The following is a 24,746-nucleotide window of genomic DNA, read 5'->3' as shown; positions in this document are numbered from 1 at the left end:
CTTTGTAGGTCGGAAACGCTAATTTTTCGATCGTTTTTTTTTGTAAAATTTAGTCTCATTTCTTTACTACTGAGTCGAGGCTGCTCAAAGCGATATAACAAGCGTTCAATAGGCTAACGTTGGCCATGAGTCAAGAAAATTCTCAAGAAATTATATATAACATCAAATTTTGCGATTTCGTCAATTGTTTCTCAAAAAGTCTATCGTATTTAATAAATTTAATAGGACCTTCTGGCTCAAGGAGTTCTTCAATGTTACCCGTACTGTTTTGGCAGTGCCTCCTATCCATAAGGATGTTATAGCAACCCGATATTTTTCTTTTGGGCCAATGCTTAAAAAATTGTTACACAAAACAGGTGTAGGTCGGAAACGCTAATTTTTCGATCGTTTTTTATGTAAAAATTAGTCTCATTTCTTTACTTCTGAGTCTAGGCTATTTAAATTGAGATAACAAGCGTGCGTTAGGCTAGAATTGGCCATGAATCAAGAAAATTTTGCATAATTTTTATATAAAGTCAAGTTTTGCGATTTCGTCAAATGTTTCCCAAAAAGCCAATCGTATTTAAAAAATGTAATAGGAGCTGCTGAGTCAATTAGTTGTTCTATGTTTCCCATACTGTTTTGGTAGTGTCTCCTATCCATATAGATGTTATAACTACCCGAGATTTTTCGTTTGGTTCAATACTTCAAAAATTCTTACATAAAACAGGTGAAGGTCGGAAACGCGAATTTTTCTAACGTTTTTTATGTAAAAAGTAGTCTCATTTTTTTACTACTGAGTCTAGGCTATTCAAATTGATTTAAAAAGCGTGCGTTAGGCTAACGTTGGCCATGAATCAAGAAAATTTGCCAGAAGTGGTATATAACATCAAGTTTTGCGATTTCGTCAAATGTTTCTCAAAAAGTCAATCTTATTTAAAAAATATAATAGGACCTTTTGGCTCAATGAGCTCTTTAATACTACCCATAATGTTTTGATAGTGTCTCCTATCCATACAGATGTTATAACTACCCGAGATTTTTCGTTTGGTTCAATACTTCAAAAATTCTTACATAAAACAGGTGAAGGTCGGAAACGCGAATTTTTCTAACGTTTTTTATGTAAAAAGTAGTCTCATTTTTTTACTACTGAGTCTAGGCTATTCAAATTGATTTAACAAGCGTGCGTTAGGCTAACGTTGGCCATGAATCAAGAAAATTTGCCAGAAGTGGTATATAACATCAAGTTTTGCGATTTCGTCAAATGTTTCTCAAAAAGTCAATCTTATTCAAAAAATATAATAGGACCTTTTGGCTCAATGAGCTCTTTAATACTACCCATACTGTTTTGGTAGTGTCTCCTATCAATACAGATTCTATAACTACCCGAGATTTTTCGTTTGGTTCAATACTTCAAAAATTCTTACATAAAACAGGTGAAGGTCGGAAACGCGAATTTTTCTAACGTTTTTTATGTAAAAAGTAGTCTCATTTTTTTACTACTGAGTCTAGGCTATTCAAATTGATTCAACAAGCGTGCGTTAGGCTAAGGTTGGCCATGAATCAAGAAAATTTGCCAGAAGTGGTATATAACATCAAGTTTTGCGATTTCGTCAAATGTTTCTCAAAAAGTCAATCTTATTTAAAAAATATAATAGGACCTTTTGTCTCAATGAGCTATTCAATTCTACCCATACTATTGTGGCGATGCCTACTGTCCATAAGGATGGTAAAACACCCAGAGATTTTTCTTCTGGGTCAAAGCTTAAATTTTGATACATAAAAAAGTGTGTAGTTCGGAAACGCAGATTTTTCGACCGTTTTTTATGTAAAAGTTGTTCTCATTTCTTTACTACTGGGCTTTGGTTGCTCAAATTGACGTGACAATCGTGTGTTAGGCTAACGTTGGCTGTGGAATAAGAAAATTTCCCATAATTGATGTATAAGTTCAAGTTCTGCAATTTCGTCAAGAGTTTCTCAAAAAGTCAATCTTATTCAAAAAGTGTAATAGGACCTTTTGTCTCAATGAGCTGTTCAATACTACCCATACTATTTTGGCGATGCCTCCTATCCATAAGGATGGTAAAACACCCAGAGATTTTTCTTCTGGGTCAAAGCTTAAAATTTGATACATAAAAAAGCGCGTAGTTCTGAAACGCAGATTTTTCGTCCGTTTTTTATGTAAAAATTGCTCTCATTTCTTTACTACTGGGCTTTGGTTGCTCAAATTGACATGACAATCGTGTGTTAGGCTAACGTTGGCTGTGGAATAAGAAAATTTTCCATAATTGATGTATAAGTTCAAGTTCTGCAATTTCGTCAAGAGTTTCTCAAAAAGTCAATCTTATTCAAAAAATATAATAGGACCTTTTGTCTCAATGAGCTGTTCAATACTACCCATTCTATTTTGGCGATGCCTCCTATCTATAGGGATGGTAAAACACCCAGAGATTTTTCTTCTGGGTCAAAGCTTAAAACTTGATACATAAAAAAGCGTGTAGTTCGGAAACGCAGATTTTTCGTCCGTTTTTTATGTAAAAATTGCTCTCATTTCTTTACTACTGGGCTTTGGTTGCTCAAATTGACATGACAATCGTGTGTTAGGCTAAAGTTGGCTATGGAATAAGAAAATTTTCCATAATTGATGTATAAGTTCAAGTTCTGCAATTTCGTCAAGAGTTTCTCAAAAAGTCAATTTTATTTAAAAAATATAATGGGACTTTCTGGGTCAATTAGTTGTTCAATACTACCCATACTATTTTGGCGATGCCTCCTATCTATAAGGATGGTAAAACACCCAGAGATTTTTCTTCTGGGTCAAAGCTTAAAATTTGATACATAAAAAAGCGTGTAGTTCGGAAACGCAGATTTTTCGTCCGTTTTTTATGTAAAAATTGCTCTCATTTCTTTACTACTGGGCTTTGGTTGCTCAAATTGACATGACAATCGTGTGTTAGGCTAACGTTGGCTATGGAATAAGAAAATTTCCTATAATTGATGTATAAGTTCAAGTTCTGCAATTTCGTCAAGAGTTTCTCAAAAAGTCAATTTTTTTTAAAAAATATAATGGGACCTTCTGGGTCAATTAGTTGTTCAATGTTACCCATACTGTTTTGGCAGTGCCTTCTATCCATAAGGATTGTAAGGCACCGGCTTTTTTTGTTTGGCGTCTTCGTTTAAGTTTTGGGGGCTAAATTTTTTTTTTTTAAAAAAAAACCGATTTTTTGTTAAATGTCCATCCCTTTGTGCCCTTACAGGCACCTTCTCCCATGTGCTATATTTTAATTGTGCGTTGTTTCTTTCTTCTATGATGTGCTATAATGTTCCTGGCTTATCCGGGATTTTAGATTTTAGCTATATTTCATGTCTTGGAAAAAAAGAGCCTCCATTTTTGCTTATTCTGCAAGAAAAACAGTCAAAACTGTTTTCCCTTGTAGTTTAAGAAGCTCATGAGGACTCACGAAAAAACCAAGACTCTTTAAATGCCTCCTTTCTGTTGTTATGGAGAAGTAGTATCCATAGAACTTCCATATTATGAAGAAGTTGTAGTCATGAAACTTCCATTTATGGAAAAGTTTTAGTCATAGAACTTTCATTTATGGGAAAGTTATAGTCTTACCAATCTCTTAAAACTTTTTTGATTTATGAAGTCAATGGTCCATAATATGAAAGTTCTATGATTAAAACTTTTTGTCAATCCGGGAATAAGGAAACTAAAAGTTAATTCATCAGTCAAATTAGTACAGGGCAAACAAATTAATCTCCAGTCTAGATCAGGTAAAAGGGAAAAATTAGCCAGGAGAGACAGAAAAACTCTTTCAAACTACAATTCTCTATACTTCTCCAAAACAGTCCTTTCTCAGTCACGCATACAAAAAAATTATTGCCAAGTAACCCCCTGTTTTATTGCTATTCTCTATAGGTCTCAACCTACATTTGGATAGAAATTATTTAAGTGTCGTTCACAATCCGGAGTTTTTGAGAAAAAATAGCCATTAAAATTTCTCAAAAAGGTCAAAGTACAAGAAGTAGTCTTGTTTCTGAAAAAGTCGGAAAAGAAGCGCTACAAAACACATATTGTAGCTTACGTTTTTTGTTCAAAATCTTTAGAGATCAAAGAGGACATACACCAAAGAGAATTATTTTTTCCAATGCGAACACCGTTGTGAAAATTGGACATTTGCTCATTTGCTCAGACAAGAACGGTTTTAATTGTTGCAAACAATTTTGATCAAAACCAAAAAGTTCATATCGAGATCAGTCTCCGAAACAGTTTTTTTGTTTGCCTTTCTCTCCATTTCCAGATTAAAATTTGACATAAAAAAGCAAAAAAAAAATATTATTAACGTTGTATTTTATTTTGCAACCATACTAGTAACTATGAAAATATTTCTGTTCTAACAAGCAGCGCTTCTAAACTTTCATTTTATTTTAAAAAGGTTTTTTGATCTGGATAAAAAACAAAAAACAATTCCAATTCAAACAAAAATTTTACCAGCGGAAACTGCAAAAACTTCACCAGCGGAGTTACAAAAAAAAGAAATGAGATACTAATTATATAACATAACCAATATTTCCAAATTTTAATGATTTGAATAGTTGCATTGAATGATAAAAGACAGCCAATAAGCTCTTAGGTGCTGAGCACCAAACGAAATAAAACAAAATATGTAAATGATGAAACAAACATTTCCCCGCAAAGGCAGACATGAAATGAGCTCGGCTGCTTTTGCCCTTCGGATTTCGTTTACGTTATTTTGTGGAAAACAGGTCAAATAATTTGTAGCATAGTTTCCATTAATAAAGCGGATTTTCCTAATTTTTCCGAATCGAGTTACATTCAAATTCAAAAACCAGATAGAAATTAATGAGTAACCCTATTCTGCAAAGCTTCTTGTAAGTCGCATGTATTTACAAAGCAAAACAAAGATGACCGAGGCAATTCAAGTCTGATTTTATGGTGCAACGACTAGTTGACTTTAAGCTGGCTCAACTCAAAGTCAAACAATTCCTCTCAAAACCAAGAGGAATATAGATTAATTAACATTTTATGGGAAGTGTTTTTATCTGCAGTTTAATTGGTATCAAAATAAAGCTAAGGGCAGAAAGTCTGTTCCTTGATCGAATCAGTTTAGTGAAAACCTGCACAAGTTAAATCATCCACTAAGGATAATCGGTGACATTAGGACCACAGTATAATCATTTGCGAAACATGTTTTGTTTGAAATTGATTGGACTACCTTTAAAAAAAGCCCAGAATTTTTTTTGAAATTTTCTGTTTCACAAGTTTGAGAATTTCAGTGCATATTTTTTCCCTTCCATGCAACTGATTCGCTGAATTCGACAATTCAAAGCTTGCAACTGTGCAAAAAAGTGGTGCCAAAAGATACAATGGAAAACGCGCATTTTGGTGAATTGTTGTTGTTTGCCGATCGACTTTGGTGCACCCGTTGCCCAAACCTGAGGCTATATTAGTGCCATTGCGTCCTGCATCTATCAACATGAACGCATATAAATAGGACGGGTGATGGTTATTATTTCACCAACTGGTGATTGCGGGGGTGTTTTTAATTGAATTATTCTGAAGACGTCTCGGGGAACAATAGGGGGAAAGGAAACCGTTTTAAAGTAAGCTACAAAAGTATGGATAGAGCAGCGTCTATAAAATGGCTAAATGGCACATATTATTCATTCATGGCTAATCTCGCATTTCTTACAGACTGCCTGGCTGGCTCGACGTGTCTCTATCTCTCTGCAAGCAAGCGCGAATATGCACATATAAGTAGACGACGACATACTTCATACAGTACGTACACAATAGGGGAACGTGGCATGAAGATAAAGATAGACGTATGTCTTTTTATCTACTCGCCTTGTCACTTAGGCCTTTTAATTGTGCTATTATAGTATGGCAGCGCTTCCGCCCTATTCACACGCGGGTAGCGATTACCGTTAGTTACACTCAATCCTCATTTAATCACGTGATGGAATTATGATTGAACGGGAATTGATTTGACGGATCGGATTTATTGCCTCAAAACAATACTCTTGCCATATTGAAGGCACCATCTGGATTAGACAATCAGCAGGGATCGATAAGGGGGGGGGGGGGGACCTGGGATAGGAAATAATCTTCACATTTCAATTTCCTGTTCGTTATTTGATATCGGTATTCGGTCTTGCAAAGCAAACGGAAAGTCCGAAATCGTAAACCAGGTTCAGGCAAGTTGACATTTTGCTTTCAATTCGAGCAAAAAGAGTTTTTTATTCCAGTCCACACTTTGATTAAAAAAAATCAGTGTCGACCGAAATTGTACATCTACGCAGTAGATAAATGTTTGACTACAGCTGCACAAGAGTACATTTATGTTTCCATATGGTAGTCAACAAACTTTCCCCAATAATTAACAGGATTTGAGAAATTTCCAAAATGACGAAAAAGACAAGATGTGGTGTTATAAAATGTGATTCACGGCTATTGAAATTATGGCCAGAGATTGGTCATGGCCAGTGGACAAGATGAAAAGATTTGAGGCTGTTGGTGGGATAATTTATTGCGTCATAAATGGTGGTCGTTTCCAGGCACAAGGTGACAGATTTCACTTTCCAGTCCCTTTATTGTATCCATAAACACGTGTTCTAGTCACGCTGTTTGAACACTTTCAGCCACCAGAAACACCAGTCAGCTATTGCGTAATCTCTCTTCGCCTCAAGGCACCAGACGGATTATGTGTTTCAAGACTGGTCACCACCCAGGAAAAACAAGGGCTGGGGCTCAAATCAACTTTTATGTGACACACTGTGTCAAGTGTAGGTGTCTTTGTTTGTGTGAGTGCGTTCTGACTCTTCTGATTAATTTGCGGGTTATGAACTTTCCGCCTGCCCGACCTTTTCTTGTTGAGGTCGAGTTGCAATTTAGGCGGAGCGATATCATTTCGAGACATTCCAAAATCTGGTATCATTGGAAATCTTTTTACAATCGCGTCGATTGTTTTAGAGATATTTTACTTTTTTGAATTCTCCAGATCTGAGGTTTACAGTTTTTGAAAAATTTTCACCTTTTTCACTTCTGAATTTGGTGAAGTGCTTAAACAATTTCATGAAAAAAACCAAAAAAGAAAACTTATTTACAATATCTCTATTATTACAATATAGACCTAAGAAACTCCGTTCTGATCCAATAAAATAGATTCTGCAGTTCTTAAAAAAAAACAGTTTTATTTATTAATTGTACCCAGCTAAACATTGCAAAATTTAGAAAAAAAATCAATGAAGACAAAAATTAGTCCATCAAGAAAAAGTTCAACTGCGTGAAACCTTGGCCATCAATGGTTTCGATTGTCACCATTGACAACTCCCAGAAAACGTAATCGACCCTCAAAGAGCATAATTAACTTCTGTTTTCTTTCGGGAATTTTGAAGCATAATGATTGAAAAGATTATCACGGTTTCAAAGCGCTAAATTAAATGAGATTTTGGAAAGTGACAAGTCTCGATGGTTTTGTTTGAAGGTGGAAATGAAGCCTTTGAATAATTTCAGTTGACAGCTAATTTCTTTCATGACTTTGAAATAATTGTTTTCAAAAACTGTAAAAGTATTTTCTATCTTTTCCCCTTTTTCCTGTCTGTCTAGTTGTTAATTATTCTCAATAAAGGAAAGTCCCATATCATTTCTGGTTAAAAACAAGTCAATTGGTTTGGTTTATTTTTATCTGATGCTATTTTGACTTTGTCATTAAGTTTTAAGAAAATGGATAGACATTAAGTTTTGGTCGTAAGTAATGCTTGTTGTTTTCATTTGATTTCGCTGTTTGTCTTATCTCTTAAGCTCTTTGATAGCAGTTATCATATTAACAAAAACATAAAATGTTACCAATCCTAAATCCATTTTGTTTATATAATAATAACATAACGAAATAAAACCGTATAATCGTATTGTGTGGTGGGAGTGAGATGTGATTAAGAAGTACATTTGTCTGTGTTTGTTTCTTCAATTTGAAATAGGGACAAGTTGATATGTGAGTAAGAGAGTGACTAAAACAAGAGATGTCCGGAAGAGCAAAAGGGGATTTTGATCAAGTAGAATCGGTGATTGATTGCCTGTAGGGACTGATGGTACACCTGAGTAGCTGGACTGGGAGGCCGTTAGCTTCCGGTAAGGACTCAGGAACCCTAAATGGGCGGAAATGTCACTACACGCAGTTCAACAAAACATCTCAACACGATACCAATTTGTACCTTTTATTCGACGGTAACGGTAGACAAATAAGTACGCCATAAAAATTATTTTGTGGTAATTGTAACTGCAGTTAAGTAAATGTACTGATTTTAGAACATCAACATTATTGCACATGAAACGTCCTAAAAAGAATATCTAATACTGTCTGGCAAAATCTGCTGTTGTTTCTATTAGCTCGCTACATTGAAACTGGAGCAATGGGTCAATAGATTTTTTGTCAAATTTCTATTATCGTAAAAGTTTTTTATCTGGTTGATCTATCCCAGTGAAATGAAACTCATTACACCTTTCCATGTCATGCAAGATCTTGATGAATCTAGCAAAACTTGAAATAAATACCTCGCCAAGATCGTGATATGCCAAAATTTCTTGGAATATCTTGGTAAGTTCTTGACAAGATCTCATCACGTCATGTATTCCTAGCGCAATCTTTTATTGTTATCTCGGAAAGATCTTGTTTCTACCTATGCAAAGATCTTGCAAGTTCGTACAAAACTTGATGTCTTCTTGCCATATGTAACATGGAAAGATTTTGACATGATTAGACGTGTTTTATTATGTTTCTCATAAAGGCTAGTAAGTTTCGTATCACTGGGATCCTAATATCAGACAATTTATGAAAGTAATTCTGCTGCTCACAAGTTTGACCACTAGGTATGAGTCTAGATATATAACAATCCGAAAGGTGAAATTAGACGTCAATATTCTCTAGCAATATCTAGCAGCTTAGACGCTGCAGTTCAACTAGGGAGCGAAAATAACAACAAAACTGCGACCAGCAATGGCCGAAAAGCAAAATCGATAATCAAAATCAAACTAAATAGTAGCCGCCAACTCAAATCACAAACAGCAGCACGCCTGCACTATAAACGATTTAATATAGTTTGTGGCATTTTAAATACAAACTATGGTCTCTAAATATCAGCCATATTTTAGACAAACCAAAAAAGAAGATTCTTTAAGCACAATTAGGTTTCAACTGAAATCAAACAATGTAGAAACACTTTATAAGACAGGTTTCACTGAAAGCTCGGATTTTCTGAACCTTGACTCCAATCAGAAAACATCAAATTGGGAAATATAATAACTTGGAATTAATAAAAAAAACAATGTTTACCAATATAATCAAATCCGGCGGTGCAAACACGAAAATATTTGCTCAGTAATTAGTTGTTTTTTCAACTACACCTCGTTGAAAATAGTTTGTTGTTATTTTCTTCTGATCTTTGATAAGGGCGGTTGCTTGCCAAATTTTGTTTTAATTTTCAGGCGGAAATCAAAGTTCAGAAATTCCGATTAATATGCCGCTGACTGGCTGGCTGGCTACTCAGTTATCACGTTACTCTAGGTTCACTATCACGTTTTGCATTTAGGAACAGGTAACTTCCCTCCAAAATGTTCACCCGAAACAACTGTGGGAAAAATAAATTTGTTCATCAGAGGGAGGTGGGTTGGGAGGGGGTGATAAGCAGTTCCCAAATGCGATAACTTTATTAAATATCAAGTTACAACATACCATGGGCTTTCCACTCATCTAAAAACCTGATTAGCTTAAACTACGACACCGATAGTACCACAAGTTATAACTCAGTTAAATAATATTTAACCAATTATCTCTATAAACCAGATTTTCAGATCCATTCGTGAAGTTATACATCCACCATTTAAGCATAAAAATAACAATTTTGAAAACCGAAATTGCCAAACATTTCCTCACTTTGTAACTTATACGGTTTATATCTGTGCTAGAAATTGATAATCACTCCAACTTAATAACCATGCCTTTGTAAACAAACCTGGTAATAATGTGGTTGCTCCCAGTGACGCTAATCAACAAAAAATGTAATTATTAGTTAATAAATGACTTGAAATACAATGAATTAAAATAACCGTTAATAGTTTCTATTCAAACGTTGAATAAGGTTTTCTGAAACGAAATGAGAAATATAGCACCGTCTAAGGTATCGTGTATTCTACAGAGAAAATAAAAATGAATTCATCTCTGTGAATAGTACTACAAGACCCACCTGAACATAATAAGATCTCTCAAAATTTGAACAGAATTCGACCCTGTACTATTGTTTGTTATTGTGCTGCAAATGTTGAAGTAAATAATTAGCCCGCGGCCTCTTCTTCAAAATTCAATCAAGTGCTGTTGTAATTAATCAATGGGTATCCTTTGAGGTGGCGGTTGCCAAATTGGTCGACACGGCATTTAGCCGACAATCAGGAAATAAGAGTTTCAGCCGACAACTAAGAAAAAAAAAGCCAACAAACAGACCACCGCACACCACTCGTAATGGCTGAACGAACTGAAGTGATATTTTGACCAATCCAATTTGTCTGCCATTCAGTAATAAGAGTCGGCTAATTCCTCATTTTTTCCTGTCGGTCCAAATTTCTAGCGCACTTTGAGGTATACAACTATCACAAGAAAGGAGGAAAGCAAGAAAGAGCAAAATAGAAGTAAGAGACGAGCATCTAGATGTTAAGATGTACTTCGTCATTTACGTCATTATTGTATTTCTAGGCCAGGTTATTCTTACAACAATGTTGCAGAATAGTCAATAGACTCTTTCATGTGGACTCTCGACAAAAGAAAAAGCCTTCTCAAAACATAGGAAGTTGTATAGCATTACTGTGAAATAGACACTTCAATTAAAACTTTGTAATTCGAATAACTTTTGAAGATTTTTTGACTTCATTTTGATGATAGATGGCCTGATTTTTAATGTTCAACGGGCACTGAGCTAATAAATAAAGATTTTAAAAAGTTTTTGCAAAGAAAGTACAAAAGAATTGTTCACAGAACATCAAAAATGAATACTTAACAGAACTAAACAAACAGTTTTTCCAAAATTAAAGAACAATTTTCCAAAACATTCAAACTTTTAATTCCGATTGGAACAAGAGGGATAGCCTACTACTGTGCGATGTACAAAAATTCAAACGTTAACCTTAAACAACATGTTATCACGATCAGTTGAGATGCTATAACAAATTGTAAAATTAGCCCGTATTTCGAAAACAACGCGCTTTTAATTCATAATGCCCTGAAGACAAATATTTCGTCATAAGAAACGACTATTGGATTTTTTAATCGCTTGTTTAGTTCAGAATTTTGAAAAACCACAAGTACAATAAATGGTAATTCAATACATTTAAACTGAAGACCATTTATTTTTATATCTTGAACTTTTCAAACAATTTTTCTGCAAAGAACTGGACTGAAAGATTCCATAAATTAGAGAAAATGATAAATCCTATTTTATGGCACCTATTTTTTAACATCTTCTTGTTGATTACCTCTAACTATAAAATTTCAATCGCTGAAAATCACAAAAGTGAATACAATAAACTATGGAGGCGATTGCACACATCACTCAAAATTTTTCCAAAAAGGTGAAGCATGTGAAATTCATTAGTTATTCAACAATATCTTTCAACTTCAATGAAAAAATTACAAAAAAAACTTCAAAGACGCTTCGTAACTGTCTATCTACCATCCAATAAATTATCAAAAGGAGATTATAGTTATTCCATTGATGTATAACGAAACTAAGAACAAAATTAAGTTTTTGTTAACTCCATTAACTACTGCTTTCTGTAGGTTTCTACTTTTATTGAAAAAAAAACAATTGTGTCCGTTTCAAGAGTATCCTTAACCTTTGAAACAATTGAAAGATTCACTGAGCAGATATTTTTCAATAATGTCTTGAAATGAAAAACAAACTCATGAAAAAAAGAGGCGAATTTTTTTGGAAGACAATAAGTTTCCGAAAAACGCTTCAGTTTTTCACTCCGTAAGAGCATCAATCAACTAACAAATAAAATGTACCATTGCCTAATGGTCGCGTTCAGCAAATAATCTTCATCTTTACCCAGCGGATTGACGATATTCAAAACGCAAGGCAACACATCAAAAGAAAAGTGACTTCCTACACGTTTTCACAACAACAAAAACAAATCAGTTTGAAAAAAAAACTAGTCTACAATTCACCATGGTCTGGCTAAATACAGCATAGGGAGTCCGTGGAGCAACGATAATTGTTTGCATGTTATCAAAGCAGAAGATACTGCAACTAATAGCTCACAATCAAAACAAAATAGCGAAGTTAGACGAAAAATCAATAACTTTTCGTCCTTTTATTAAACTCCAGCAACTCAGGTTTCTGGAACTGCACTTTTATGCCTTACGACATTCTACTAACATCCAAAGCACCCCAACCAGAAAAAAAATGGAGAAGAAAACGCTTCCGTTGATTTAAAATGCCAGAAAAAAGCAAAAAAAGTGGTCACTTTATTAAATCTGAATTTTTTGCTCCATTATATTTCTGATTTTTAATCAGAGTCTATTTACAATTTGAGGATTGCCCATTTGAACCTAAACTTTACAGTTTAAGGAAACTGTACCAAAAAAGTATGTAGCAAAAACATCAATGAGGTGTAAAATCGAAACCCTTTCAATTTTTAAACGGTTGAAGAAACCTTTGATGAGGCGATATATTAACTAACTGAAGACAAATGTTGTTCAAGAAATTATCGGCAAAAGAAATAAAATTGATTGATTCCGAAAATCACTCTTATTCGCAAAATTGAAAAAATCAAAATGAACCTCGACGAAGGTCCCTGGCTTGCTACAAAATTTGCTGAAATTCAAAAAGATTTCGTTCCGGGCCGGGCTGTCGTGCTAGAAAATCAAACTTTGCAAATAAATTCTTTGTAAAAGTAAAAAATAACAACTAACGAATCTAACGTCTGATAAATTTTATGGACCTGCGCCGAATGTTTTCCACCATCTAAACTTTATTGGTTAATAAAAATGATTTTCATTTGCAGCTTTTTGATAGTCATCAAAAGAAGGTGACAATACTTGTTTATCTCAGACGAAAAAAAAGAGTATTTTTGAAAACTTATTTTCTTTCAATTTTGGACAAATACTTTTCTTCTCCCAAAAAAAACTGAATTTATAACGTGATTTCCAAAAACTCTCCGATGAATGCTGACATCAGAGCAACACTAATTATACAGACGGTTTTAACGTGGCTTAAAAAATATTTAAGGTAATTATTCGTAAAAATGAGTTCTCAGTAATTTAGCACCTATGCGCTTCGAATTGTCGGTGTTTCACTGGTTATAAATCAAGTAGTAACAAAAAGTTGTGGTGTGTTCACTGGCAAAAAGATCAACTGGAACAGAATAGCACAAAAAGACGAAAACTAATTCCGAAAACGATTTCCTACACCAAAACAAACTTACAATTAAAAATGATCTTTGACAAATTCCTGTTTTTTTGGTTTAAAAGTAAGCAAAAACAATTATATACACAGATTTCATCTTGAATCTGTGTATCTGCGTCAGTGTTACAAAAAAACAAGATATTCTTAAAAAGAATCTTGAACTGTCATATGAATTGACGGTTTTAAAAAAGTAATTTTCAATTTGTTTTGAAACAAAAAAGCATAAAAAAAAAACAAAAGTTCATGTATTCCAAAAAGGGAGAAAGATGAGCAGATGTTGTCATTAGCAGTATAAACAAAAGACGAGTAAGATGAGTAACAAAATCGCTTTCAACAATATAACTTAGAAGAAGCGAAGAAATCGCTAAATACACAATTTTCAATAGCACTCCGCTCTTACTATCTTTGGTTTTTTAAGAAGAAGGATCTTCGATTAAGACGAAGCATCTTAATTTCAAATCAGCAGTGATTTTGCAGTTTACTCTGCTAACTATTATAGATCTTAGGAAACCAAAGGCCAAATTAATTCAATATTGCAAAGTTTAATTCCAAAAAATCTGTTGACAATTCTATTTCCACTGCTCTAGCTATCTAGTTGGTGACATGAATTCAACATACAATGAAGCAACGGCCAAAAAACACTTTGGAATGTAGACAAAGACAAGAAAAATAGCTGGCAGATTGCCAGAAAATAGCCGTAATAGCTTCGTAGATCTGCAGTTTAAAAAAAGAAATAAAAAAAGACGGACCAAAAAATTACTCTTTTTATTGAAAGCTGAGATGTTATATTCTGATTAGGAATCTGTATAAGTTACTGCTGCCTCTATAAGGTGCTCTCAAATAACCTTCATTTAGAGTGACACACATAATTCACTCGACCTTATCTCTTTGAATTAAAAAAAATAAAAGTCAATCTCAAAGTCATTTCTGAGAGCGAGGTATATCACGTGTGACCAAAAACTTAATCACGCGAATAAACAAAAAAATTGACTCCACTATGAGCGAAAAATGACGTCGCGCACTTCAGTTGAAATTGCATGAACGAATGAACAAAAGGCAGATTTGAAGTGGTTGTGACGTCATATGGTCTTAACAAAAATCTTAACGAAATAAAAAATTATAGCAGGACAAATCCTGACGCACAACTCAACGAATTTTCAATGACTAAACAAAAAACTATACCTAGAACGGACTATGAGTGAATTGGGAAAACCATTCCTACAAAATCAGTTAAAGAAAAACAGAAAATCAATATCAAAATGCCGCTAGGGAGAAACAAAACCACTAGCAAGAAATATAAATCTGATTCTAACAAAAAACTAGGCCCTTGAATGAACAATGAATGGATTGAGAAAACCATTAAGAAAAAAATCGAATCCAAAAAATCGAAAAAGCACTAAAAATCAAAGTGAAAATGGAGCATGTGAAACGAAAATCACTAGCGAGAAAGCGTATTTGTGTTGAAACACCGTATTCTCACTCTACTTTAAAATTAGAGCGAAAAAATCTCACGCCGCAAAAACCACTCGCATTTTCGCTCCACTTCCTGTTTCGGCGTGACCAAAATCACTACTCCAATTTGACTTCAAAAATCATAAAAATGTGTGAACAGACCTTAAAAAAGTCAGCGCCCCAATACAATTTAAATTCTTTGAATTGTAAAAAAGACAGTGCCCCAATATAATTCAAACTCTTTGAATTGTAAAAAACAAGAGAAGACCAATAATATACCCAGCTATCGCTGTACAGTTATTAACAAAAATAACCAAAGATACATAAATTCTCAACGGAAACACTTGAATTTTTGTCTTTTTTGCATCTTTCTTTGCAATAATACCTTTTCCACGTTGACTTCACTGCTGAATAATCTTGATTTATTTCTCAGTAACAAAAAACTTTCAATTAGGAATTTTGAAAATTGGCACTGAAAAATGCCTTAAAATCTTACACCGAAATAAAAGAAAGTCTGCAGCTTGTGTATTTAAACATGTTCTGTTTTGCTGATTAACAAAGTTCTTTGTGTTATCTTAGCTCATTTATACTTCAAGTCTTTCTGTCAAAAGAATACTTTTGCTTAATTGCTAAAATTACCTTAGCGTTATTCAGGTACCTTTATTCTTTCTGAAAAAATGGAAAAAACCTGATTTGAAAAAAAATTCATTCAAAATTCTGCCACATTTTTAAATAAAAGCTTATGCTTACTATAATGCATATAACCAAATAAAGCATTTGGCCTCGTTTGCAAAAGTATAGAACGTTTCTTTGAAAAGTAACGTAAGATGGTTACTAATATACCCCACAACCAGTGTCATTGCTACCAGTAAATTTTGTTCGTAATTTAAGGACTCTAGCTTGCTTAAAAATTAACTGGTGGTTGGCATAGAATCTGCGTTTCAAGAATTTTTATGTACTTGCACTTTTTGTATGATTCGTATAAATGTCAACGATTTGGTTGGCATACAAAAGCGGGTCTCTCATAATTTAAGAAATGTTAGGACAATTACGCAGCAAACCATTCGACATAAGATATATGCGAAGATTATTGTGAACTAAACTGAGACCACTAAGTTTTATGCAACAATAAAAGCTATGAAAATTTGATCAATTTTTTTGCAATAAAATTGATTAATACTCCAAGCGCAAAAAGAAGATGCGTTTCAGAGAAGAAATGAGGCATAAAAACAAAAATAATGGCGCTTTCTAGAAACATTAGAAAGTTGAAATGAGATCAACAATCAGCCGAGAAAATAAAAATATCAACGTTTTAAGTATCGTTAAAAAATCTTAATTTCTGTTAAAAGTCAACATCCATAATCTGCAATATTGTAGTATAAGTTCTAACCATTATCATAAAGTATAGCAAATTCTTTCAAGGATTTACATCTCCTTGTATTTTGGCAGAAAGTTTACATAAATATCAGTAAAGAGAGTACCTAAAAAGTTTTTTCTCCTAAGATCCTGCACAATAATGACAAAAAAAATTCCTATGAAAAACTAGTTCTCGAAAATATAAAACAAGACAAAATCATTAACGGTTAGTTTCGTTTTAAACTTTGTAAGATCGTCATATTTCTTATAAAAAGTAGAGAGAGAGAGAGAGAGAGAGAGAGAGAGAGAGAGGGGGGGGGGGAGGGAGAGAGAAATCGCTGATGAAATGGAGCAATTCGTTCCAAGTTGTTTTGACTTTTAATGATCACTTGAGGTCTTGATCAACAGATTCAGTATCTGAAGTCCAAAACACAGGTGATACAAAACGGCGATAGAGAATCAGCGAATAAGACTTAAAAATCTCATTCCAACAAATCCATTTTAGCAAGCGTAAAACTAAAGATTTTGCGTATTTTATTCAGAAAATCCAGAAGGTTTGTTGAGCGTATGGTTTGAAAGAACAACTTGAAGAAAAAGATATAGAAATGCTTAGAAGAAAAATGGTCTCAAGACACATTTTTTGGAGTATTCCAAAATTGGCAATACGCTTTTCATTTAGGCTACAGCAAATTTATATTGCTCGATTTTTCGAAAAAGAGACAGTGCATTTACCACCACACTACAAGATCTATGTACTGTACTCGCTCAAAATTGGTTTTATTTTAGCTACAGACTTAAATTGTAAATGCGGGCAATTCAAATTACTCAAAAAGATCAAAAAGTCAAGCGTGAAAAATTCCCTCGAGAAATCAAATCGAAAGAATGTTCTGGACAAAAGCGGTCTAGCAAAATGTTTGTAGAAAAAAGACACACGTTTACAATAATTGCTTCAAACTTTGTTCGAGAGCAGTCAAACAATCAAGACACTGCTTTAAAACAGAGAGAAAAAACACAATGCCAGTATATCATTTTAACAGATAATAATAAATGAATGTTGTCAACCGATATAACGAAGGCATCATTCATACAATGTGTAGAAATTTTAACAGTTTTGGAGTTAGCTATATGCCTAACAAGTTTTAAAACAATTTAACCTTTTCAATTTCATACTTCAACTAATCGGATTTCAATTATATAATTTTGCAAATTGTATGTGGAAAAATGCGCCAACATAAAAGACTTGCTTATAAGCAGCTCCTCTTCACGTAAAAACGAACAGATAACCAATTTTCCTCTTCCAGTCTTCATAAGTCTAAGAAAACTAATTGCGAAAAAATATAGTTACCAGTAGTTTGAGTGACTTTTACCAACGCAGTGCTTTCAAGGCAATACGTGAAATTTTCTTGTTTTTGATATATAGTCCTTGTTCATTCCGTTTACTTTCAAAAGTTAAAACAACAAAAAAAAGTATTTCAGCAGAACAGCAGTTTCAATTCCAGAGAAAACTTACGAAAAAACGCCTCTACATTTTGGTTACCTTCAGTTTGAGAAAATCGTAAATAAAATCTTAAACCTCACCAAAAATATCCTGTTAAGACAACAAAAAAGATCTCACTGCTTTCAAAAAGAGCCGACATTTCTAAATTTGGAAGCTTACCTGATGTTAAGAAAGCGAAAAGGAGAGACAAAAGTGTATTTTATTCGCTTCCTTTGCTTTGAGCTGTTCGCTTGTCAGCTATTCAAAAACTATCAACTCAAGGGAAAGGAATTAGGAAAAGAATTCTCAAAAACACCGACATTTATTACATTAAATAAATTGTTCCGCTCAATGAAAAACGTCTCCGTTTCCGTTACTCCGCATTTTTGTTGTTGCCGCTTAGAAAGACGGATAAAAACGTTTCTTAATTGCCTTTCTTAAAGCAAGGCGTCTTGTTTGAAAGCCGTAATTAAAAGTTGAAAGGCCATTTTGTATTTTGAGGGAATCTGTTAGCATTCGTTGAAGGACCACTTCTCAATAGACGGAGGTTTCGACCTCTATTTTCTCAACAGCTTTTAAGATAACTCCAAATGAGATAGTAACCACCAAATCTGAAGAGAAAAAATCATAAATACTTTGAAGATTCGTTTTTGAAGATTTAGCAGAAAATTTATATGCACTTTCTATCTCGTTATACGTCGCCGCCTTACGCAAAAACACCGTGAGCAGAAAATAGCATTTTTTTCATTTAATCAGATTAAGTTTATGGTAACTGAGATTTTTAATACAAAAGTGCGATTGCAAACTAGAAAATGTACGGGCCTTAAAATTGCCGGCTGCTAGTATAATTTTGCGGCTGTTGACTGCACATTTTCATAGCGAAATTTCAAAACCAAATTTTAAATTTGCATTACCTTTCAAACTGTATGTCTTTTGCTATATTTAGGCCACTCGGAGCCCTTTATGAACCCCCAGTAACAATTTGTGTAATCTTACAAGTTTATAAGAATACAACTATCTGAAAAATCACCAATGATTTCGAATTTTTACCCTGTAGGATCTTGTTAGTTCTGATAAACAATTTCATTAGACGACTTTTAGGTGCAAATTCAGATGAAAATTTTGATCAAGACAATAAGTACGTTTTCCAGATCATTGTTGCATAAGATATCTATCAGAACTTGTAAGATCTTGTGAAAACTCACCAAACAAATTGACAGCTGGAAAAAATTATTTGGTAAACCCATATAGGGCAAATTCATGCGCTGATATGTTGCTTATAACGACAAAATCTTACTTTTTACATAAAAAATAAAAAAGTTGTAAAGCAACTTTGTCCTCTTCTGAATATCTGCTTGACTGCACAGTGAGCGGAATCTGTCGCCAACAAGATCGTTCAAATAAAAAACCAAATGTTTTGCAATGGTGAAGCAAGCGCTACTTTGCTACTCAACTATTTCCCCTTTTTCTCACTTGTATGCTAATAGATATTAGAGTGTCCAAAAAGTAGTTAAATACTAGTGAAGCACGAAATATCAATTCTTCTCAGATAGATAACAGAGGTAGGAAAATTACTCGCACCTCAAAAGAAAATAAAATCCCCAGACAATTTATAACAGTATTTAAAATAACAAATTTAAAATATTAGTGGTTGGCTTCCCAAATGAACTCTAGCAAAATGACACCAAGCAAAATAAATGCTAACAGTATCCCAACTGGTCTTGCTTTTAATACTTTCCAAGTTCAGTCTCACTAAACTAACTTTCCAGCTTCCTTAAAATCAACTTCTCAAGTTGTTTCGCAATGAAACTCCTTCCCACACAATCTCGGTCAAGAAACTCTCAATAAGTTTCTCCAAAAGTCTCCTATGTGTAAATTTCTGCTGTGTCTCTAAAATCTCTGCCTGTGTGACTTAAATTTAGACTCAATCAACACCCACTCATCTTAAGCAAACAAACTTTAATCTCCTAAGTAAACATTTCAACTTACAATTGCAATCTGTCACAATCTGTAGGAGGGATTTGTTTGCTCTGCAAACAAATCAATATCAAACTATGCTCTGTCATTCAACTATTACCAACCAATGCTCAGCTTTCAACTTAATTTAAGTAAACGACCTTTGGACTCCTATTTAATCAAAGCACTCCGCTCTATCACACATATGCACATGTCAGTTCCATTACTGTTTGCTTAGTAAACATTTAACGTTACTTTGAGAAGATGATATTGCTCTATTTCCCCTATCAAAATTAACTAGCTGTATTTAATCCCTGTCAAAAACCATGTGTTGAATAAATAACTAAACTCAACCCCAAACTAAGAACAATTGTAATTCCCAATTTTCAAACCAATTCATGCAATTCCCTGCCAGAAATGCAATTATACATGCAATTATACGTGCAATTATACATGCCCGAAAGATTAATTTTCCCAACAATGCAAAATCTGATTTCCAGGGTTCATCCAGTGGTCACCCTCCAAGATGAAGCGTCCAAATGATAAATATAACTGTTGTCACAGAAAGACCATCCACAGTTGCATCTACCCACACATTTTTTTGACCTAATTCTTTAAGGGACACGAGCAGTGCACGCGCACATGTCTTGTGAGTATTCGTCAGGGAATCAAAACTCAAAAGGTCATACCTCGTTTTCTAGGAGTCAAAAGCAATTTTTAGAAACTGTAGAGTGCGAAACAGTTGCATGCCACAAATTGTGGTCCTAGCGTTATCCTTTACGAGTCATTTGCGTTTTAAAAATTTTTAAGAAGTCGTGCGTTCCGAAACTTGAAAAATCAATAGAAGTCGGTCTGTCTGTTTTTGTCACTAACTGGCTCAGATTATCATATTATTACCATTTCAAAGTCATTTGGCCGCTCAAAAACGTCAATTGCCGGTTTTAGGCACTCGGGTCATCCCGAAGCACCGAATTACGGTCACACTCAAATATTTAAAATTGCACCATTAGAAGCCCTTGAAAATGACACCAACCCTCCGAAATTCATAAGACTACTAAAGATACTCTACGATCAAATCAAAATTTACGTCACGCAGCACCGACGTGCGGTAGTTCGTGCGGGTTGGTGGTGGTCCAACTTTGAAATCAAATTCGGATTTCTTGCGTCAAAATTAGCCTATTTACAATTTTTCAGATCAATGCCACTTGAACTTTTCGAGAAATTACCATTTCAATATGAGTGCTAACTACTTACTAGCAAAAAAAACTTAATTACAGTGACAACCCCACAAACTTGATTCAACCCCTCCCCATGATCATCCCATACCTCTCTCTATACTTGGGACCCATTGCAACTGCAACTGTTCTAAAACCTTATATCGTGCTTAAACAGTCACTTTTCTATTCAAAAGATTGAAAACCTTCAAATCACGCTACTTCCGGTGTAGATAACTCGTGCGTGGGTGGTAGTAGGATTGGCCCAAAACGTACACCAGCCTGCGAGGACCACTGGGTATACTTGACAATAAAATTCGATTTACATCCGATTAATATAACTACCTATGGGCCAAGTCGGTAAGATTTTGGATGTGGTATTTCTGAACATCGATAAATTCACGTTTAATTCTGGTAAAACTAAAATTCTTTACTTCAAAGCCAAATTCTACTTCTCTTCAAAATCTCTAACTCGCTCCAAAATTTAAGTTTAATCTTTAGTAGATTTGGACTTTGGCCTGATGCACAAATACAACTTTGCCAAGTAACCGAAATATTTTGACAGGTCAATATGCTTTTGTTCAGTAATTTGTTTGTTTAAGATAAACCACTCAACTCCCCTCTCTGGAGTCTTCGAAACCATAACCCTTTATGAAAGAACGCTTATTTCAAATACCTAAATTAACTTATCTAACTTACTGGCTGTATCAGTTTTTGCCAATCTTCTGCGTTCTACATACTTAGAGCTGCGAAATTTGATGTAAAACTATGCAGAATATCTGCAAAAACTATAACTCAAAAATCTGTTTAATTACCTTGATGTTTAGTTCCAGTGCAATTCATAATGAAAACCTTGTAAATGGCTCATTTTAAGATACTTTGAGACTGAATAATATTGCCTGCTATTTTGGGTGATGCCAATTGGCGCTGAACATTGTAGTTTGAATTGTGTTTGCATTATCAAATTTAGATTTATCCCAGTTCAAAAGATAAAAAAAACAGCGCAATAATACAAAATTCAAAGAATGGCACCCAAGTAAGAAATTAAAAGCGGAAGAAAATTCAACTAATTTGCATCATTAGAATTCGAGTGATATTAATATGTAGTTTAGGTGAGAGATTACAAAACCCAGGTAAAAAACTCAATCTCTCCATTTTACGATCGAAGTCCGGAACAAAAAAACTGAGTGCGAGTGAATGCAAAATAATATTCCGCAATTTCCACGATTCAGCTCTGATCCCCATATTTTAACGGTAGAAAATAATTCTGAACAATTTTGTCCCCCCTTTTAGCGGTGGAAAAAGGGTTGTGTTGTTCCGCCATCAAATCGTTATTTCCGCTTTTAATTCCGCCCATATTTTGCCAACTTTCATGTCTGTTCCGTGTACTCAACCCTTAAAAATCAGTCATAGAACAGTGAAAAAAACTCATTTTCAGACGGTGACACATTCAATATTTTTTTTCAATAACTTTACTTCTCACATAGTCACTATACCCGTCAACAACTGAAACCAACGAAATTGTTTTTGCGTGCAATTTTATGTTCAAGTCACCAGCTTGGTAGGTTAGATGGGTTTATCACATTATTAATAAACCTATTTTTACTCACTATTTCCACCTTTGGTTAAAATAAAAATGTCCAAATTCCATAAAATGAATACAGGGGCTGGAGCAAATGAGAGGAGGGTCTGGCTTGTTGATTAGAGGGAGGGTGCAATCTATTTTAGGAAGTGGTTTATGTATGGGTAATATTTACCATTACCTTATTGTGGTTTGAAGATTGGTGACAGTTTAGTTGTTGGCGATGTACAATTTGTCAAATTCATAAACAGGTCTTTTATAAGCTCCAGTTGCTTGCACCTTGGCAAATAAATATAATTTATTAGGAAAAGTTAACGCAACAGCGGTTTTTTTATTTCCCACGAGTCACTTCTAAACATTAACTGCCCTAAGACTGTTAGTTGCAACCCATGACGGCTTAAAGTATCCGGCCACAAAATTAGAATCCAGTTTAACACGCACCATTTGAAATAAACTAAGCCGATTGAAAAGTGCGCCTACGCAAACAATCGCTACCTTATTTCTCAAGGACCTTTGAACAATTCAACAAAATTATATTTCAAAATATGGCCTGGAAGTCTTTCTTCTTAGCACTTGAATTTTTTTCCTAATTTAAGTTTTCACTAAGTATGGAATTACTCAAGTAACTGTAATAGCTAGAATGAACATTAACTTACCGAGTGTTAGGTTTTAGTATGCTGCAATGCTTTCGATGCAAAATGTGTGATAAATTTGTTCACGTGGTGGCAACAAAATTGTGCACGACTTTCAGGAATTGTAGGAAATTGATCTTCAAAAACCAGGAAACAAAATGAAAATTGAGAAGGCTTTACAGTTTTTTTATTAAGATGTGCAAAAAAATGAGCAGTTAAATGATTCTATATATTGCATTATCTTTAGTAGAAAATCATTAGTCGCGAAATATCAACATGTCACTCGCCTATTTTGTTGACTTTTTGGCAAAACAAATCACGTTAAAACAATCTTCGATATACTTTTGTTTGATGTAACCAAAAAACTGTAGACCATTCGGCTAACTGAAGTTGATGGTTTTATAGACTGAACAAACAAGCAGAGTCAATTTAACTAACGCCCCGACTAACCTCAACTCAGGTAAATTTGGTTGTTGACGCGAGCACACTCAAGGTATTGTTGATGTTTGATTAAATTAGAAAATGATTTCCCCTTTCCTTCTCCTCAGCTCCCTTTCATCTTGTTAAAGAGGCACCAACAATTCCATTATTTCAATTCCCCATTAAAACATGCATTCTTCTGTTCAATGCTCACCAGGTTTAAATTAGCTCAGACGTTCAAATTAAGATAAACTCTTTGGATCAATTGTCAAGTCGGGAATATATGAGAAAAAAACTAACTAGCTTTTTATGGCTCCATATTAAAGATTTTTCAAATCTTTGAATCTTTTTGATTTTTTTAAAAAATCTTCAAGACAACCGTAGATGCTTTTGGTCAACACATCTTAATTTTACAGGATTTTTTTGAAAAAAAAAGAATTTTATACTCGATTGAGCCCAAATCGTGTCGTTATACTTCAATCCAGTTTTAACTCGATAGATTTTTAATTGGTTCAAAAGGAAAACCAACTTTAGGTTAATTGAACATGCTTTAAATAACATCTAGGTCATCATAAATCTTGTGCGATCTAAAGTCGTTTATGAACAATTAAATGCTGTTCAAAAGAATATTGGACTTGAAACAAAGATTCCACTAAAAAGTGTGAATATTTATGAGCCGGCATTTCAGCAAGCCGACTGCTCAGGCAGCCGATAATGACATTTTACTGTTTATCTAATCATTTTAGTCCAAGAAAGGACCAAGCCTCTAACAAATTTAGCAAAATTTTGCGAAGTAAAAATTTACTTCGTTTTTTTTGTAAATGATAAACGTTATGGATGCGTCAAAATAATGATCGGCTAAACAAACTGGTGGATACACGCACGCATGCACGCGAGTTTGAAAGAAGAGCCGCGCATTTATAAAGCTTAGCTGCTTCGGCAGGTGTGAAAAAGAGCCGCGGAAGCACCTCAATCCATTGAAATCAAAGGAAAAGTAACAATGGACCGAAAGCAATTGAAACGTGTGATGTAAAATCTGTTGAGGTTTCTGAATAGTTTTTTTGACAAAGTGCAAACTATGCTTTATGTTCACATTCTCAGACAACAATTGAGACTTAATGTACAGTTTAGTTAAGTTCATAAAATCATAAAAACGCATAAGTGAACGCACGGTCAATTGATTAAAATTGTCAGCAAAT

The 24,746-nt window shown here is 34.1% G+C and overlaps 1 protein-coding gene across 1 annotated transcript in view; it reads right to left on the bottom strand.

Moving 5' to 3' along the window:
* Positions 1-24,746, bottom strand: part of LOC142338286 (uncharacterized) — a 263,519-nt gene that overhangs the window by 75,408 nt on the left and 163,365 nt on the right. The window contains exons 12-13 of the mRNA XM_075388005.1: positions 10,015-10,044; positions 9,735-9,752 (exon numbers count right to left, since the gene is read on the bottom strand). Of these exons, the coding sequence (XP_075244120.1) occupies positions 9,735-9,752; positions 10,015-10,044 (48 nt within the window). The remainder of the gene's footprint in view (positions 1-9,734; positions 9,753-10,014; positions 10,045-24,746) is intronic.

The sequence above is a fragment of the Convolutriloba macropyga genome, chromosome 1 (assembly GCF_964194025.1).
Source record: "Convolutriloba macropyga chromosome 1, txConMacr16.3, whole genome shotgun sequence".
Lineage (NCBI taxonomy): Eukaryota > Metazoa > Xenacoelomorpha > Acoela > Convolutidae > Convolutriloba > Convolutriloba macropyga.
This window is presented reverse-complemented; position numbering and strand designations above follow the sequence as displayed.